The 18,578-nt window shown below is 60.2% G+C and overlaps 2 protein-coding genes and 2 pseudogenes across 5 annotated transcripts; 2 read left to right on the forward strand and 2 right to left on the reverse strand.

Moving 5' to 3' along the window:
• The first annotated feature begins 421 nt into the window (after positions 1–421).
• On the forward strand, positions 422–6,324 carry RPL13A (ribosomal protein L13a). The gene is given in 10 exon segments (XM_080639885.1): positions 422–518; positions 709–781; positions 2,901–2,917; positions 2,919–2,967; positions 3,827–3,928; positions 4,022–4,084; positions 4,087–4,106; positions 5,317–5,376; positions 5,473–5,595; positions 6,209–6,324. Coding segments are annotated over 10 exon segments (609 nt in total). The 5' UTR covers positions 422–503; the 3' UTR covers positions 6,296–6,324.
• Positions 6,325–6,916: 592 nt separating this feature from the next.
• LOC308232660 (histone H2A pseudogene) lies at positions 6,917–8,601 on the forward strand (annotated as a pseudogene). The gene has a single exon. The product of its transcript is annotated as a histone H2A pseudogene (transcript).
• Positions 8,602–8,623: 22 nt separating this feature from the next.
• LOC308232659 (histone H2B 5 pseudogene) lies at positions 8,624–12,722 on the reverse strand (annotated as a pseudogene). 2 transcript variants are annotated; one of them, XR_013958974.1, is made up of 2 exons: positions 9,094–12,722; positions 8,624–8,737 (listed from the first exon to the last, which is right to left on the reverse strand). The product of XR_013958974.1 is annotated as a histone H2B 5 pseudogene (transcript). The 2 variants fall into 2 exon arrangements; XR_013958977.1 differs by lacking the exon at positions 8,624–8,737 and having other exon boundaries at positions 9,287–12,404; positions 12,510–12,722.
• A 1,462-nt stretch (positions 12,723–14,184) lies between these two features.
• On the reverse strand, positions 14,185–18,559 carry JOSD2 (Josephin domain containing 2). Its single transcript, XM_080639884.1, has 5 exons — positions 18,426–18,559; positions 17,542–17,731; positions 17,326–17,445; positions 15,553–15,747; positions 14,185–14,383 (listed from the first exon to the last, which is right to left on the reverse strand). The coding sequence occupies exons 1-5, from the start codon at positions 18,448–18,450 to the stop codon at positions 14,200–14,202; spliced, it is 714 nt and encodes a 237-aa protein (XP_080496010.1). The 5' UTR covers positions 18,451–18,559; the 3' UTR covers positions 14,185–14,199.
• Between the last annotated feature and the right edge of the window lie 19 nt (positions 18,560–18,578).

Genomic DNA, 18,578 nt, shown 5'->3' on the forward strand with positions numbered 1-18,578 from the left:
AGCACCAAAGACACCCCCCCCCCCCGAGCCCCCAAGGACCCGCAGGGACCCCTCGGCCCCCCCCTAGGACCCTCCCCCCCCCCCCCGCTTATTGTGTCCCCCTGCTCTGTACATATATAAATACAGGGGGGCTGCGGCCCCCGGATCAGCCCCTGGGCTCTGTGTGGAGTGCTGGGGGCACTGGGAGGTACTGGGATGAACTGGGAGGCGCTGGAGGCCGCTGCGAGTGCCCCTGCAGGGTCCGGAGGGCTTTAGGACCCCGCAGAGGCGCTGGAGGGCGCAAGCCCCGCCCCATCTCCATAAATGGTCATGAGTAGGCGTGACCAAATCCCGACGGGGCCTCGCCCGTCCGTGGCAGCTCCGCCCCCCCATCCTCGGCAGCCTATCAGCTTCGCTCGCTCTTCCCGCCCTTCCCGGAACGTCACTTCCGCCCCTGAAGCGGCGGAAGCAAGGACCCCGCGGCGCGCCGGGGGCGGAGCCTCTTTTGCGAGCGGGCGGCGGCGATGGCGGAGCCGCGGGTGCGGGACCGGGGCCTTGGGGGGGGACCGGGGGGGTCCCATTGGGGTCCCGTTGGGGTCCATTGGGTTCAGGGGGGGTCTCGATGCAGCCGGGGGGGGGTTCGGGGGCTGGGGGGGGTCCGGTTGGGCGCGGCCACGTGGAGGCCTCGGGTGCTGCCCGCATCCGGTAACGCGGTTGCCGGTGCCGCAGGTGCTGGTGATCGATGGCCGCGGGCACCTGCTGGGGCGGCTGGCGGCGATCGTGGCCAAGCAGGTGCTGCTGGGTGAGTGCGGCGGGAGCGGGGCCTACCGGGGCCTTAATAGGGGGAACGGGGCCTACCGGGGCTTTAATGGGGGGAACGGGGCCTTAATGGGGGGAACGGGGCCTACCGGGGCCTTAATGGGGGGAACGGGGCCTAACGGGGCTTTAATGGGGGGAACGGGGCCTACCGGGGCCTTAATGGGGGGAACGGGGCCTAACGGGGCTTTAATGGGGGGAACGGGGCCTTAATGGGGGGAACGGGGCCTAACGGGGCCTTAATGGGGGGAACGGGGCCTACCGGGGCCTTAATGGGGGGAACGGGGCCTACCGGGGCTTTAATGGGGGGAACGGGGCCTTAATGAGGGGAACGGGGCTTTAACAAGGGCTAATGAGGGTTTACGGTGTCCGAAGAGTATTAATGGGGTTTTAACGAGGGTTAAAGTGGGTGTAAGGGGAGGGTTAAAGGGATTGAAAAGGTGCTAATGGGTTTTAACGGGGTAAAAAGGGGGTTTTGGTGGTCTAATGGGGGTCAGTGGGGTGTAAGGGATTCTAATGGGGATCAGTGGGGTTTTGAGAGGTTCTAATGGGGATCAGTGGGGATTTAAGGGGTTCTAATGGGGGTCAATGGGGATTTAAGGGGTTCTAATGGGGGTCAATGGGGATTTAAGGGGTTCTAATGGGGGTCAGTGGGGATTTGAGGGGTTCTAATGGTGGTCAATGGGGATTTGAGGGGTTCTAATGGGGGTCAATGGGGATTTGAGGGGTTCTAATGGGGGTCAATGGGGATTTGAGGGGTTCTAATGGGGGTCAATGGGGATTTGAGGGGTTCTAATGGGGGTTAGTGGGGATTTGAGGGGTTCTAATGGGGGTCAATGAGGATTTGACGGGTTCTAATGGGGGTCAATGGGGATTTGAGGGGTTCTAATGGGGGTCAGTGGGGATTTGAGGGGTTCTAATGGGGGTCAATGAGGATTTGACGGGTTCTAATGGGGGTCAATGGGGATTTAAGGGGTTCTAATGGGGGTCAGTGGGGATTTGAGGGGTTCTAATGGGGGTCAGTGGGGATTTGACGGGTTTTAATGGGGGTCAATGAGGATTTGAGGGGTTCTAATGGGGGTCAGTGGGGATTTGAGGGGTTCTAATGGGGGTCAATGGGGATTTAAGGGGTTCTAATGGGGGTCAGTGGGGATTTGACGGGTTTTAATGGGGGTCAATGAGGATTTGAGGGGTTCTAATGGGGGTCAGTGGGGATTTGAGGGGTTCTAATGGGGGTCAATGGGGATTTAAGGGGTTCTAATGGGGGTCAGTGGGGATTTGAGGGGTTCCAAGGGGGGTCAATGGGGATTTGAGGGGTTCCAAGGGGGGTCAATGAGGATTTGAGGGGTTCTAATGGGGGTCAGTGGGGATTTGAGGGGTTCTAATGGGGGTCAATGGGGATTTAAGGGGTTCTAATGGGGGTCAGTGGGGATTTGAGGGGTTCTAATGGGGGTCAATGAGGATTTGAGGGGTTCTAATGGGGGTCAATGAGGATTTAAGGGGTTCTAATGGGGGTCAATGGGGATTTAAGGGGTTCTAATGGGGGTCAGTGGGGATTTGAGGGGTTCTAATGGGGGTCAATGAGGATTTGAGGGGTTCTAATGGGGGTCAATGAGGATTTAAGGGGTTCTAATGGGGGTCAATGGGGATTTAAGGGGTTCTAATGGGGGTCAGTGGGGATTTGAGGGGTTCTAATGGGGGTCAATGAGGATTTGAGGGGTTCTAATGGGGGTCAATGAGGATTTGAGGGGGTTCTAATGGGGGTCAATGAGGATTTGAGGGGTTTCTAATGGGGGTCAATGAGGATTTGAGGGGTTCTAATGGGGGTCAATGGGGATTTGAGGGGTTCCAAGGGTTCCCCCGGCGCTGGGATGACGCCATGGTCCGGAGCCTCGCGGCCATGAGCGCGGCCTCATGCACCTCCAGCTGAGCGCCGGGGGGGGCCGGGGGGAGCGGTGCTGGCAGCAGGGAGCTGGGACTGAGCATTCCCTTGGGCCCCCCCCATTGCCCTTTGTGCCCCCCCCCATTGCCTTTTGTGCCCCCATTGCCCTTTGTGCCCCCCCATTGCCCTTTGTGCCCCCCCATTGCCCTTTGTGCCCCCCCAGGCCGCCGCGTGGTCGTGGGTCCGCTGTGAAGGCATCAACATCTCCGGCAACTTCTACCGCAACAAACGTGAGCATCCGGGGGGGGGCCCCAAACGCCTTTAACCCCCCCAAAACCCCTTTAACCCCCCAAACACCCCTTTAACCCCCCCAAAACCCCCTTTAACTCCCCCAAAACCCCTTTAACCCCCCAAAACCCCTTTAACCCCCCAAAACCCCCTTTAACCCCCCCAAAACCCCCTTTAACTCCCCCAAAACCCCTTTAACCCCCCCAAAACCCCTTTAACCCCCCAAAACCCCCTTTAACCCCCCCAAAACCCCTTTAACCCCCCTTTAACCCCCCCCAAACCCCCTTTAACCCCCCCAAACCCCCTTTAACCCCCCCAAAACCCCTTTAACCCCCCCAAAACCCCTTTAACCCCCCCAAAACCCCTTTAACCCCCCCAAAACCCCCTTTACCCCCCCAAAACCCCTTTAACCCCCCAAAACCCCCTTTAACCCCCCCAAAACCCCTTTAACCCCCCAAAACCCCTTTAACCCCCCCAAAACCCCTTTAACCCCCCCAAAACCCCCTTTAACCCCCCAAAACCCCCTTTAACCCCCCCAAAACCCCTTTAACCCCCCCAAAACCCCTTTAACCCCCCCAAAACCCCCTTTAACCCCCCCAAAGCCCCTTTAACCCCCAAACCCCCTTTAACCCCCCCCAAACCCCCTTTAACCCCCCCAAAGCCCCTTTAACCCCCCAAACCCCCTTTAACCCCCCAAAACCCCCTTTAACCCCCCCAAAACCCCTTTAACCCCCCCAAAACCCCCTTTAACCCCCCCAAAACCCCCTTTAACCCCCCCAAAACCCCCTTTTTACCCCCCGAAACCCCTCTTTGCAATGGAGGGGGGCTCTCAATGCCCCCCCCTTTGTGCCCCCCCCGCAGTGAAGTTCTTGGCCTTCCTCCGCAAGCGCATGAACACCAACCCCTCCCGGGGGCCCTACCACTTCCGGGCCCCCAGCCGCATCTTCTGGCGCACGGTGAGAGGTGAGCACGGGGGGGGACATAGGGGGACCCCCCCCCCCCCCCCGTTAAAGGCTATGGGGGTACCCCATAACACACACACACACCCCCCCCCAGGGATGCTGCCCCATAAGACCAAGCGGGGGCAGGCGGCGCTGGAGAGGCTGAAGGTGTTCGATGGGATCCCCCCCCCTACGATAAGGTGAGGGGGGGGGGCCTGAATGAGCCCCCCAAATCCCTATGGGACCCCCCCAAATCCCTGTACCCCCCCCCCATGTGTCAGTGATGCTCCTTTACCTACATTGGTCGATGGCTGCTGAGAGAAACCTCAACACTGAGACACTGGGGCTGCCCTTGCCCCCCCCCTCCCCCCAAAACCCCCCCTTAACCCCTTTTGGACCCCCCCAAATCCTTCTTAAATCCCTTTTGACCCCCCCTTAATCCCTTTGGACTCCGTTTAGATCCTTTAGACCCCCCTTAAATCCCTTTAGGCCCCCCTTAACCACTTTTGGACCCCCCCAAACCCCCCTTAAATCCCTTTAGACCCCCCTAATGCCTTTGGACCCCCTTAGCCCCCTTTAGATCCCTTCAAACCCCCTTTAAATCCCTTTAGGCCCCCCCTTAATCCCTTTGGACCCCCCTTAGCCCCTTTAGATCCCTTCAAACCCCCTTTAAATCCCTTTAGGCCCCCTTAATCCCTTTGGACCCCCCTTAGCCCCCTTTAGATCCCTTCAAACCCCCCTTAAATCCCTTTGACCCCCCCCCAATCCCTTTGGACCCCCCTTAGCCCCTTTAGATCCCCCCAAACCCCCTTAAATCCCTTTAGACCCCCCCTTAATCCCTTTGGACCCCCCTTTAGATCCCCCCAAACCCCCCTTAAATCCCTTTAGGCCCCCCTTAATCCCTTTGGACCCCCCTTAGCCCCCTTTAGATCCCTTCAAACCCCCCTTAAATCCCTTTAGACCCCCCTTATCCCCCTTTGGACCCCCCTTAGCCCCCTTTAGACCCCCTCAAACCCCCCTTAAATCCCTTTAGACCCCCCTTATCCCCCTTTGGACCACCCCTATACCCCCCCTTAACCCCTTTAGACCCCCCCAAACCCCTCTTAAATCCCTTTAGACCCCCCTTATCCCCCTTTGGACCCCCCCTATACCCCCCCTTAACCCCTTTGGACCCCCCCAAACCCCCCCTTAACCTTTTTAGACCGCCCCAAACCCCCTTTAATCTCTTTAGACCCCCGCTAAACCCCCCCCTTAATGCCTTTGGATCCTCCCAAAACCCCCTTAATCCCTTTAGACCCCCTCTTAACACCCTTTTAGACCCCCCCAAAAGCCCCTTGAACCCCTTTTAAACCCCTTTTGGACCCTCCTTAACCTCCTTTGGACCCTTCCATGCTCTTTCCCCTCCCCCAGCGCAAGCGCATGGTGGTTCCGGCCGCGCTCAAGATCATCCGCTTGAAACCCACCCGCAAGGTAAAGCTTTGGGGGGGGGGGGGGGGCAGGGTTTTAGGGCCCCCCCCCATGGTTTTGGGGTCCCTTTTGACCCCCCCTTGCCCCCCCTCCCCCCAGTTTGCGTACCTGGGCCGCCTGGCGCATGAGGTGGGCTGGAAGTACCAGGCGGTGACGGCGGCCTTGGAGGAGAAGAGGAAGGAGAAGGCGAAGCTGCGCTACAACAGGAAGAAGAAGTTGATGGTAAAGAGCCGGGGGGGGGGGGGACCCCAAAAATGGGGGGGGGGACCCCCCAAAAGTGATGGGGGCAGCGTAGGGATGAGCAGAGCACCCTAAAGTGGGGGGTACCCCAAAAACTGGGGGGGTACCCCGAAAGTGATGGAGGGTACCCAAGGGATGAACAGAGCACCCCAAAAATGGGGGGGGGATTAAAAGGGCCTTGAAAGGGAGGGGTTTGAAGCCACCCCAATGGAAATGCGGGGGGGGGGTTAAAGGAGGGGGGACCCCAACGTTGATTGAGGATGAGCAGAGCACCTTAAGGGGGGGGGGGGCATTAAAAGGGCTTTGAACAATGGAAATGGGGGGGGTTAAAGGAGGGGGGACCCCAACGTTGATTGAGGATGAGCAGAGCACCTTAAAGGGGGGGGGGGGGGCATTAAAAGGGCTTTGAACAATGGAAATGGGGGGGGTTAAAGGAGGGGGGACCCCAACGTTGATTGAGGATGAGCAGAGCACCTTAAAAGGGGGGGGGGGGGCATTAAAAGGGCTTTGAACAATGGAAATGGGGGGGGGTTAAAGGGGGGGGGGCCCCTAAAGGACCCCCTTTAATGCCCCCCCCCCCCCCCTTTGGTTGCAGAGCCTGCGGCGTCGGGCTGAGCGCAATGTGGAGTCCAAGACGGCGCCGTTCACGGCGGTGCTGAGGCAGCACGGGCTGCTGCTGTGAATAAAGGGGCTGGTTTGGACTGGTTGCAACCGGTTTGGACTGGTGTGAACTCATTTGGACTGGTTTGGGGTGGTTTGAACTGGTTTGGACTGGTTTGGAAAGGGTTTGAACTGGTTTGGGGGTGTCCCCCTTGGAATGGGTTATAGAATCATAGAATAGTTAGGATTGGAAAGGAGCTTAAGGTCATCTAGTTCCAATCCCCAGTTTGGACTGGTTTGAACTGGTTTGGACTGGTGTGAACTCATTTGGACTGGTTTGGGGTGGTTTGAACTGGTTTGGACTGGTTTGGTGATGTCTCCGCCACTGAGACACCCTGCATGTGGCTGTTCCAAAGCTGGGTTCAGAGCTTGGGCACCAAGTCCCAGGCATGGAAGCCTTGAATGGGTGCCCCAATGGGGCTCAGCACCAGCCCAAATCCTGCCCTGTGGGAGCTCAAAACCAACCCCCCTTGACCGCTTATGGGGCTCACAGGGGTTGGGGGGGGGGGGGGAATTGACTCCGGGTAACACAAAACCACACCGAATCCTGTGGTTTGGGGCTTAAAAGGCCGGATTTGGGCGTCAGAAATGGCGAAATCCTTTATTATGGGGCCCACAATGAGCCTCAACACTGGGGGTTAGGGGGGTGGAAGCAGGGACCCAGCGGCCGCGTCCGTCGTCCCCCCCCCTTCACCGCTTGAGTTGGTTCTTTCCGCGCTACCGCCGTGGCCAGTCCGGACTCATCCAAGTGAGGCGGGGCGGGGGGGAGGCACAGGGAGTCAGGCCCCGGGGCTGATGCAGCGGCGATGGAACCGAAGCGGTCCCGAAAGCCACGGAATCGACCCCAAAAGGCGAACCCAAGGCACGGGAGCGCCAATGGGCCTCAAAGGGGCAAAAAAGGGAAGCGGTTTTCGCCCGAACAGGGACTTGAACCCTGGACCCTCAGATTAAAAGTCTGATGCTCTGCCGACTGAGCTATCCGGGCTCCTGCGGGAGCCGCTCCGGTGCCGGCCCTTGGGCTGCCTTTTGGTGCCAGCAGAAACTGGAAAAAACACCCAAAATTGGCCTTTTTTGGGGGGGGGTTCAAGGCGTTTTGGGTGTAAAACACGCGGGGAAGGGAAAAGGAAGCGGACCTGAGTGAGAACCGCAGCTCTAAGGCCCAACTCCGCCGTGGACCAATGGGATGGCGGGGGGGGGGGGGGGTCGAGGCGCGGCCAATCAGCGGCCAGGGGAAGGAGCCGGTCAATGGTCTGAGCTACCGGGCTGCGAGACCCGCGTTAAAACGCCTTGAACGGGTGAAAAGCGGCGTTTCAAACGGCCGTGTTTAAAGGGAGTGAATCCGGATTCAGTTGGTGCCTCGCTGCGTAGGCTTAGACGGGGCTGAAGGGTTCTTAAAGCGGTGTTTCACTGCATAGGGGGTAACAGGATGAAGTGAGGGGAGGGGATTTCTCCTCCAACGACCACCACGAGCCTTAGAGACCACTCCTGGCATTCACAACACGGCCTTATCCACATGCAGGAGTAAAGAGGATTGAGTGGGAAGAATGAATGTGCCTATAATAAAGGTGCATACTATACATAAACATGCATTATATAGCTAAATATACATTATATAGAGAAATATACATATTATAGACAGCTGTAAACTGCCTCTTCTCCATGTGTGAGGCAGGCGGAGCGATCCCCATGACCCGATACCGGAATAAAGCCCTGTCTGCTTGGAGCTCGGTACCGGAACGCTGCCTTTACCAGCCCGCCCGGCGGCACAATCCCCTCGCAATGAGACGGCTCCAAACCGCACTCTGCTATTGGCCAGGAGACCGCGGCCTTCTATTGGTTCTAGGTGGTAGCCAATCATAACGCACCGTTTGGATCCGCGGAAAGGTATAAGTAAGCGGGGCGCGGCGGCGCTGCCGCAGTCTCCTCGGTAGAGCAGCAATGTCGGGCCGCGGGAAGCAGGGCGGTAAAACCCGCGCTAAGGCCAAGTCGCGCTCGTCCCGCGCCGGCCTCCAGTTCCCGGTGGGCCGCGTTCACCGCCTGCTTCGCAAGGGGAACTACGCGGAGCGGGTGGGCGCCGGCGCTCCGGTCTATTTAGCGGCCGTTATGGAGTATTTGACGGCCGAGATCCTGGAGCTGGCGGGGAACGCGGCTCGGGACAACAAGAAAACGCGGATCATCCCCCGGCACCTGCAGCTCGCGGTGCGCAACGACGAGGAGCTCAACAAGCTGCTGGGCGGCGTCACCATCGCCCAGGGCGGCGTCTTGCCCAACATCCAGGCGGTGCTGCTGCCCAAGAAGAGCGACAGCCACAAGGCCAAGGGCAAGTGAGGGGCGGGCGGGGAGCCCCGAGGGGGTTTGTTCCGCGTTGTGGCTTCAGTTTCCCTTTCTATAACCCAAAGGCTCTTTTCAGAGCCACCCACCGCATCCAGAAAAGGGCTGGAGGAGTGCTGCAGTATAACGCAAGCTGCAAATATGCAAATAGAGGCTCCAATCCGTGCTTGCTCATTGGCTGGGGCGGCCCCGCTAAACGCCACTGACGGGGGCAGCCGCGCTATAGCATTAAGGGCCGCTATAGCCGCTCTAAACGCCGCACGGTGATTGGCCGCGGGTGTATTCGACTCAGCCAATGCCCGCACGCAGTTTGGAGCCGGCTGCGGCAGCACCGGGCACTACTCAGTAACTGCCTGGTTAAGTGAACTCTCATGGGGGTGGGTTTTTCTCCCAAAAGCCGCCTGAAATCTGCCTTAATGAGGATTTTACATTCGAACTTAACCTCTTTTATACAAGTTAACGTCTACAAAACACTGATTAAAAACCCACCTACAGCGCTAAACCGCATCGGTCCCGCGCGGTCCGAGACAAACGAACCCCTCTCCCCCGACTCGCAACAACGGCGCCTGCCCCCTCAACCACAGGGTTTATGTAGCCCCGGAGCGGACCAGAGGGGGAACCGCGCTTCGCCTTCCCCGCGCGCTCTTCCTCCCTCCCACTCCCCCTCCCTCCGTGAAGTTCGCGCTCGTCCAATCAGAGAGCAGCAACGGTTTGAAGGGGAAAGCGGCCGCGCAAGCGAAGGTGACCGGGGCTGGCTCTGAGCGGCCGGGGTAGAGGTGGAAAAAGCGCGGTTTCGGTTAAAAAGCAGCAGAATCATCACTTTTTAAGACAGATTTAAAGCGCCTGCTGCCCCCTATGCATACATGGTTCAGCTCCCTGAAAGCTCAAAGAGCGCAGTGATATCAGCTCTTATTCGAGTGAAGTGGGTGGCTCTGAAAAGAGCCGTTGGGTTAAAGTTGCGCCGACCGCAGCCGCGTTACTTGGAGCTCGTGTATTTGGTGACGGCCTTGGTGCCCTCGGACACGGCGTGTTTGGCCAGCTCGCCGGGCAGCAGCAGCCTCACGGCGGTCTGGATCTCCCGGGAGGTGATGGTGGAGCGCTTGTTGTAGTGCGCCAAGCGAGACGCTTCCCCGGCGATGCGCTCGAAGATGTCGTTGACGAAGGAGTTCATGATACCCATGGCTTTGGAGGAGATGCCGGTGTCCGGATGGACCTGTTTCAGCACCTTGTACACGTAGATGGAATAACTCTCCTTCCTGCTGCGCCTCCGCTTCTTGTCACCCTTCTTCTGGGTCTTCGTCACCGCCTTCTTCGACCCCTTCTTAGGAGCGGGCGCGGATTTGGCCGGCTCGGGCATCGCGCTCTGATCGCGGTCACTCAATAGAGAATAAACCAAGTGAACGCAACAGCCCAGCTGCGCCGCTTTTATACCGGCGTTATGCAAATGAGGCATCAGAAAAACGCGCGTTCCCATTGGCTGACACAGCCGGTAGCTCGCTTTGCGCAGCGACCCCGCTCATGCAAATACACCGGCTCCAGAATGCGGGTTCTGATTGGTTAGAGAGTACTCTCCAACGCAGAGACGTCTTAGCCAATCAAACCGCGCCGTTTGGATCCGGCCAAGCGCAGCGTGGACCCGGGTTCTGCTGGGTCAGTGAGTGCTAGCTCAGCGCACAGGCGCTCAGCCAATCAGACCGCGCCGTTTGGATCCGGCCCACGCAGCGTGGACCCGGGGGATGTGTAGCGGGTTGGGTGCGCGACCCCAGTTACTAATTAGAAAAGCCTCTAATTAATGCTAATTAAGCCGGGCCGGTTGATTAACGCGGATTCCCCTCTCGTGAGTGACAACCTTTTATACATCATAGGTGTGGGTTTGGGGTGAATCACCTTATTTTTGGGGCTCCCGCGGAACTCTCAGCAGGAGCATTGGTGGTTCAGTGGTAGAATTCTCGCCTGCCACGCGGGAGGCCCGGGTTCGATTCCCGGCCAATGCAACGCTGCAATTTTCCTTTTTCCCCTCACCCTACTTTTAACCTTTTCCAGCCGTTTTCCACTTAAAACGCAACGCGCGACTTAAGGGCTCCCACCTAAATCAATGCTCCGGCCAAGAGGAAGAAAAGATAAAGGGCCCCGTCCCTGGGTGGGCTCGAACCACCAACCTTTCGGTTAACAGCCGAACGCGCTAACCGATTGCGCCACAGAGACCCGCGCTGCCGGCCCCGCCCCGCAGCCTCTCCCCACCATAAACCCCCTCCCTTCACCCCCTAAACCGGGGGTGTTTTGGGGTGCAAAAGAGGAGCGACACGGAAAGGGGGAACCCCCGTCGTTGGGAAACGGCAAAGCGCACCCTTAAGCGCAATGGGACCCAAACCCGCTTGATAAATAAGGAATGGAGCAAAAGAAGAGCCTCAGGAATCCATTGGGATGCGGGGAATGGGGAGTTGGGAATAGGGAAGCGATGGGAAGGAGCAGGGGCAAAACCGAAAGGAACCGACGAGGATGGGATTCGAACCCACGCGTGCAGAGCACAATGGATTAGCAGTCCATCGCCTTAACCACTCGGCCACCTCGTCCGACGGCTGCGGGCCTCCGCCGAGCCGCCATGGGGCGCCATCCGCCCGGCGGTGGGCGGGGCGGTGGGCGGGGCTTGCGGGCGGCGCGCCAAGAGCGGCGGTGGGCGCGGGGCGCGCGGAGGGGATGTAGCTCAGTGGTAGAGCGCATGCTTCGCATGTATGAGGCCCCGGGTTCGATCCCCGGCATCTCCACGTGGGGTTTGGGGTCCCCTCATCTCTCCTTTTTGGGGTGAAATAAACGCTTCTAGGGGGGAAGGGAGGGCTCCAGACCCCTGGTTTTTTACCGCCCAGCCTTCAATGGGACACCCCAATGGGGAATTCATCAGGAGAAGGGTCCTTAGTGCCGTTAATTGGGGTGAAGGCAAAGCTGCCTCCCAGCCGTAGCAGAGTGGCGCAGCGGAAGCGTGCTGGGCCCATAACCCAGAGGTCGATGGATCGAAACCATCCTCTGCTAGCTTCTTTTTCCCCCCCTTCCTGCGCCTCTCTTATACCCTCTCCTGCGTACACAGGAGCACGCAACGCTCCCAAAGCGCACAAGGAACTGCCCTGATGCCTCCACAAAGCCGATCAGGGTCGAAAGAGCATCTGGAGGAACTCGACTTAACCCCCTGCTCGCAGCAGGGATAATCAGACCAAACAGGATCGCTTCAGGGCTTCCTCCTTCCCAATGGAATCCCTCAGCCTCTCCTGCGCCGTGATTCCCGAGTATAACCACACTCCTGCTTGCTCCATAGGGGCTTAACGGGAGCTCAGGCCGGGAATAACGAAGCCTCTCCCCATAGCAACGCGCTCAAAGGACAATCAAGCCTGAAGGACACCGGGATCCGCCGTTAGCGCGCCAAACCGCCACTTCCGCGCCAAGCCCCCTCTGGTTTGAACTGTCGAGCTGTGTTCTGATTGGTGGGTGGAGCAGAGATGCGATTGGTGGGTGGGCTCGGTGGTGGCAGGGAGACGCGCGGGCTGCGGGGCAGTTCCCACTCAGGTCCGCACAGAGCTTATATAAACCTCCGCTATCGGTAGTGTGCGGCGTGTTCCGTGCGTGTTCGTGTTGTGTCAGTCACCCGTTCGGCTCTGTTTTAATGGTGCTGTGTTCCTTATTGAGGCGTTTGCGGGGTTAATGCGTGTCCTTGAGGGCAGGGAGCGTTATGGGGTTGCGTGTAGCCTCTCATCCACGTCCGGGTGGGCTCAGCTCGGTTTAGGGCGCCGGGAAAGGCCCCAAGAGCGGTTCTGGAGCGAGAAAATGGGGTTAAAAAGGGGTTAAAAAGGAACATTCCGGCCTCCCCGTCGGGGAATCGAACCCCGGTCTCCCGCGTGACAGGCGGGGATACTCACCACTATACTAACGAGGAAGGGGCTGATGGGAGCCCCCCGCTGCCGCTCCCCAGGCCCGGTGTCGGTGCGTCCGGTCCTCCCTCGCCCCGGTGCTAATATCGGTGCGTCCGGTCCTCCCCCGGTGCCGCTATCGCTGTGTCCGGTCCCTCCGCATTGTGACGGAGGGGAGAAGAGAGCGGAAGCGGCGGCCACGCGTGAGGCCGGCGGAGATGGGGGGCGAGGGCGGGCAGAGAAACACGCGGCGCCGTGGCTTAGTTGGTTAAAGCGCCTGTCTAGTAAACAGGAGATCCTGGGTTCGAATCCCAGCGGTGCCTCTGCTCTGTCGCTTTATATCGCGATAGCCGTGCGTGGTTTTTTGTGTGCTCTGCCTTTATTTTGTTAGTTTTAAAACCTTTCATGAATGGGGTGGAAAAAAGGGGGGGGGGGGAAAAGGCTTTTTCCCTGACCGGGAATCGAACCCGGGCCGCGGCGGTGAGAGCGCCGAATCCTAACCACTAGACCACCAGGGAGCGCTGGGATAGCTCCCGGCCGCTGCCGCCTTCCGCCCCTTCGCTTGGGGTGGGGAGGCCGGATCCAAACGCCGCGCAGCCATTGGCTGAGAGAGTCCAATGAACGAACCAATCAGCGTGCGCGCTTTGGAGCCGGCCCGGCAGCGCCCTTCCCCGCTCTCCCGACGTGCCCCTGCGGGGCTGAGGCCGCTGTGAGCGGGCAGGGTCCGGCTCCGGCTCCGGCTCCGACCCCGACCCCGACCCCTCCGAGCGCCCATAGAGCCCGTTTAGTTCATCGCAAAGGGAACCTCCTGCTCCCTTCAACCTCTTTATTGCCCCCTGGAACCACGATTTTGGGGTCGTTTTGGGGGGATTTTGGGCTCAGTTTGGGGGATTTGGGCTCAGTTTGGGGGAATTTGGGCTCAGTTTGGGGGATTCGGGCTCAGTTTGGGGGGGTTTGGGCTCAGTTTGGGGGATTTGGGCTCAGTTTGGGGGATTTGGGCTCAGTTTGGGGGATTTGGGCTCAGTTTGGGGGATTTTGGGCTCAGTTTGGGGGGTTTGGGCTCAGTTTGGGGGATTTTGGGCTCAGTTTGGGGGATTTGGGCTCAGTTTGGGGGATTCGGGCTCAGTTTGGGGGGTTTGGGCTCAGTTTGGGGGATTCGGGCTCAGTTTGGGGGATTTGGGCTCAGTTGGGGGGATTTGGGCTCAGTTTGGGGGATTTGGGCTCAGTTTGGGGGAATCTGGGCTCAGTTTGGGGGATTCGGGCTCAGTTTGGGGGGGTTTGGGCTCAGTTTGGGGGGATTTGGGCTCAGTTTGGGGGATTTGGGCTCAGTTTGGGGGAATCTGGGCTCAGTTTGGGGGATTCGGGCTCAGTTTGGGGGGGTTTGGGCTCAGTTTGGGGGGTTTGGGCTCAGTTTGGGGGATTTTGGGCTCAGTTTGGGGGGATTTGGGCTCAGTTTGGGGGGTTTGGGCTCAGTTTGGGGGGGTTTGGGCTCAGTTTGGGGGATTTGGGCTCAGTTTGGGGGGATTTGGGCTCAGTTTGGGGGGATTTGGGCTCAGTTTGGGGGATTTGGGCTCAGTCTGGGGGGGTTTGGGCTCAGTCTGGGGCAGTTTCGGCCCCGTTTCCCCCTCCCAAGCCACACACGGAGCCCTCCTGCGTGCCCAAAGCCTTGCAGCCGAGACCCGAGGGCTGTGAACGACTTTTAATCCCCTTCCCGGTGCCCTCTGAGCCCCTCTGGGCCCCGGCTGCTGCCGCCGCAGCCCCATGGACCGCAACCGGTGCCGCCTCCCTCGGCGCTCAGCCAGGCCCCGCTCTCCTCCACGTCGCAGGGGACCACCAGGAAGAGCTCGGAGAGGCCTTGGGAGAGGAAATCCCGCAGGAAGGCCCTGGAGCGGGATACGGGATGTGAAACGTGGGATGGGGGATGCGGGATAGGGGATGAGGATGCGGGATGTGGATGAGGGATGTGACATGTGGGACATGGTTGCAGGACGCAGGATGTGGATGCGGGATGCAGGATGATTATGCAGAATGCAGGATGTGAGATGTGGGATGCGGCTGCAGGATGCGGGATGCAGACGAGGGATGCGGGATGCGGGATGTGGATGAGGGATGCAGGATGCGGATGAGGGATGCGGGATGCGGATGCAGGATGGGGATGAGGGATGCAGGATGCAGGATGCGGATGAGGGATGCGGGATGCGGATGAGGGATGCGGGATGCGGATGCAGGATGCGGATGAGGGATGCGGGATGCAGATGCAGGATGGGGATGAGGGATGCGGGATGCGGATGAGGGATGCGGATGCAGGATGGGGATGAGGGATGCGGGATGCGGATGAGGGATGCGGGATGTGGATGCAGGATGGGGATGAGGGATGCGGGATGCGGATGAGGGATGCGGGATGCGGATGCAGGATGGGGATGAGGGATGCGGGATGCGGATGAGGGATGTGGATGCAGGATGGGGATGAGGGATGCGGGATGCAGATGCAGGATGGGGATGAGGGATGCGGGATGCAGATGAGGGATGCGGATGCAGAATGGGGATGAGGGATGCGGGATGCGGATGAGGGATGTGGATGCAGGATGCGGATGAGGGATGCGGGATGCAGATGCAGGATGGGGATGAGGGATGCGGGATGCAGATGAGGGATGCGGATGCAGGATGGGGATGAGGGATGCGGGATGTGGATGAGGGATGTGGATGCAGGATGCGGATGAGGGATGCGGGATGCAGATGCAGGATGGGGATGAGGGATGCGGGATGCAGATGCAGGATGGGGATGAGGGATGCGGGATGCGGATGAGGGATGCGGGATGCGGATGAGGGATGCGGGATGCGGATGAGGGATGCGGGATGCGGATGAGGGATGCGGGATGCGGATGCAGGATGGGGATGCGGGATGCGGATGAGGGATGTGGGATGCGGATGCAGGATGGGGATGCGGGATGCGGATGCAGGATGGGGATGCGGGATGCGGGATGCAGGCATCACCCCACAAGCATCCCCTTGACGCGGTACCCGAGGGCGCTGAGCCCGCCCCCAGCCCTACCTGAGCTCCTCCTCGCCTCCGATGGCCACGGGCTGCGGGAGCTTGGAGTCCAGGTTGTAGTAAACGCCCTGGAGGCAGCGCAGCGAGAGCCAGTGCTGGCGCCGCAGCGGCAGCGGGAGCAGCCCCAGCAGGGGCCCCGCGGGGACGTTGAGGATGAAGCCGAAGACCTTGGGGAGCACCAAGCGCTCCAGGGGCCTGCGGGGAATGAGGGGGGAGCGGTTTGGGGGGGAATTTGAAGGCTTTGGGGGCTGATCTGAAGAGTTGGGGGGGATTTGGGGTAATTGAGGCGGATGGGGAGAGCTGAGGGCACTGGGGGGGGTGGGGGCTGGTTTGGAGGGGGTTTCGGGGTGGTTTTGGGGTAATTTTGGGCTGGTTTCAGGGGTTTTTGGGGTGGTTTGGGGATGATTTTGGGGTTTTTTTGGAGTGGTTTTCGGGTTATTTTAGGGTTTTTTAAGGTGGTTTCAGGATGATTTTTGGGTGATTTTGGGGTGGGTTTGGGATGATTTTGGGCTGGTTTGGGGGGGGTTTGGGGGTGATTTTTGTGTGGTTTCAGGTTGGTTTTGGGGTGATTTCAGGCTGGTTTGGGGCTGGTTTTGGGGTGATTTCGGGCTGGTTTGGGGCTGGTTTTGGGTTGGTTTGGGGCTGGTTTGGGGCTGGTTTGGGGCTGGTTTTGGGGTGATTTCGGGCTGGTTTGGGGCTGGTTTCAGGTTGGTTTGGGGCTGGTTTTGGGGTGCTTTTGGGTTGGTTTCGGGGTGATTTCAGGCTGGTTTGGGGCTGGTTTTGGGGTGATTTCAGGCTGGTTTGGGGCTGGTTTTGGGTTGGTTTGGGGCTGGTTTGGGGCTGGTTTGGGGTTGGTTTCGGGGTGGTTTGGGGCTGGTTTTGGGTTGGTTTGGGGCTGGTTTGGGGTTGGTTTGGGGCTGGTTTGGGGCTGGTTTGGGGTTGGTTTCGGGGTGGTTTCGGGCTGGTTTGGGGCTGGTTTCGGGTTGGTTTCGGGCTGGTTTTGGGGTGGTTTTGGGTTGGTTTTGGGCTGGTTTGGGGCTGGTTTGGGGCTGGTTTGGGGCTGGTTTGGGGCTGGTTTGGGGTTGGTTTCGGGCTGGTTTGGGGCTGGTTTGGGGCTGGTTTCGGGTTGGTTTGGGGTTGGTTTCGGGCTGGTTTTGGGTTGGTTTGGGGCTGGTTTGGGGTTGGTTTCGGGGTGGTTTCGGGCTGGTTTGGGGCTGGTTTGGGGCTGGTTTGGGGTTGGTTTCGGGTTGGTTTGGGGTTGGTTTCGGGCTGGTTTTGGGTTGGTTTGGGGCTGGTTTGGGGCTGGTTTCGGGTTGGTTTCGGGCTGGTTTTGGGCTGGTTTGGGGCTGGTTTTGGGGTGATTTCAGGCTGGTTTGGGGCTGGTTTTGGGTTGGTTTGGGGCTGGTTTGGGGTTGGTTTGGGGTTGGTTTCGGGGTGGTTTCGGGCTGGTTTGGGGCTGGTTTCGGGTTGGTTTCGGGCTGGTTTTGGGCTGGTTTGGGGCTGGTTTTGGGGTGATTTCAGGCTGGTTTGGGGCTGGTTTTGGGTTGGTTTCGGGCTGGTTTGGGGTTGGTTTCGGGTTGGTTTGGGGCTGGTTTCGGGTTGGTTTCGGGCTGGTTTTGGGCTGGTTTGGGGCTGGTTTTGGGCTGGTTTCAGGCTGGTTTGGGGCTGGTTTTGGGTTGGTTTGGGGCTGGTTTGGGGTTGGTTTCGGGGTGGTTTCGGGTTGGTTTCGGGGTGGTTTCGGGTCATTTCAGCGCAGCTTTCACCACCTCTCACCGCCTCTTATCCCACCAGAGCGCCGCCAGCCCCTGCCCCTGCAGCGCCGCCATCAGCACGTTCACGTCGTAGTTGCCCAGGAGGCTGCGGTGCGGGTTCAGCCACGCGCCGGGGGCCAACCTGAGCCCCCCCAAAACGAGTCAAAACCACGCAAAACGCCCCAAAACCGGCGGGGGGGGCGGGGGGGGGGCAGGGGGAGGGTTCCCCCCCATTCACCTCTTGCAGATGTCCTCGGCCGCCCGGCGCGTGAAGCAGCGGCGCTGCAGGAGGTTGTTGAGCGCGTGGAGCCCGCAGAGCTGCAGCCGCTGCCGCTCGTGGTACAGCCCCCCCGGCCCCCCCCCGCGGGCCTCCCCGCCGCCAGGGGGCGCCGACAGCGGCGGGGGGGCCGGGGGGGGGGGGAGGCTGCCTGCGGAGGGTACCCCCAAAGGGGTTCATGATTGAGCCCCGTTGAGACTCGATGACCCCCCCCCATCCAGTGCATGGGACCCCCCCCCAGACCCCTCCCTGCAGGCAACGCCCCCCCCAATGGAACCCCCAAACGCCCCCCCCAAGACTTGAGACCTCCCCAAGGCCCCCCCAAACCCCTCCGGACCCCCCCAAACCCGTCCGGACCCCCCTAAACCCCTTCGGTCCCCCCCAAACCCCTTCAGGACCCCCCCAAACCTGTCCGGACCCCCCCAAACCCCTTTAGGACCCTCCCAAACCCCTTCGGTCCCCCCCAAACCCCTCCGAACCCCCCAAACCCCTTCGGTCCCCCCCAAACCCCTCCGAACCCCCCCAAACCCCTTCGATCCCCCCCAAACCCCTCCGAACCCCCCCAAACCCCCTTAGGACCCCCCCAAACCCCTTCCGAACCCCCCCAAACCCCCTTAGGACCCCCCCAAACCCCTCCGAACCCCCCCAAACCCCTTCAGGACCCCCCAAACCCCCTTAGGACCCCCCCAAACCCCTTCCGAACCCCCCCAAACCCCCTTAGGACCCCCCCAAACCCCTCCGAACCCCCCCAAACCCCTTCCTAACCCCCCCAAACCCCCTTAGGACCCCCCCAAACCCCTCCGAACCCCCCCAAACCCCTTCAGGACCCCCCCGGCCTAACGCACCCCCCGGTTCCTCCGGCGGCCCCATGAACCGCCCCCCCCGCTTCCGGCCGCTCTTCCCAGCGTGCACCGCGCCGCCCCGCCTCCCGGCGTGCCTTGCGCCACAGCGGCCCTCAGCCGCTATTAAGCACAACGGGGCGCTTGACCTTCCTCCCG

This window comes from Psittacula echo (genome assembly GCF_963264785.1).
Source record: "Psittacula echo genome assembly, contig: SCAFFOLD_146, whole genome shotgun sequence".
Lineage (NCBI taxonomy): Eukaryota > Metazoa > Chordata > Aves > Psittaciformes > Psittacidae > Psittacula > Psittacula echo.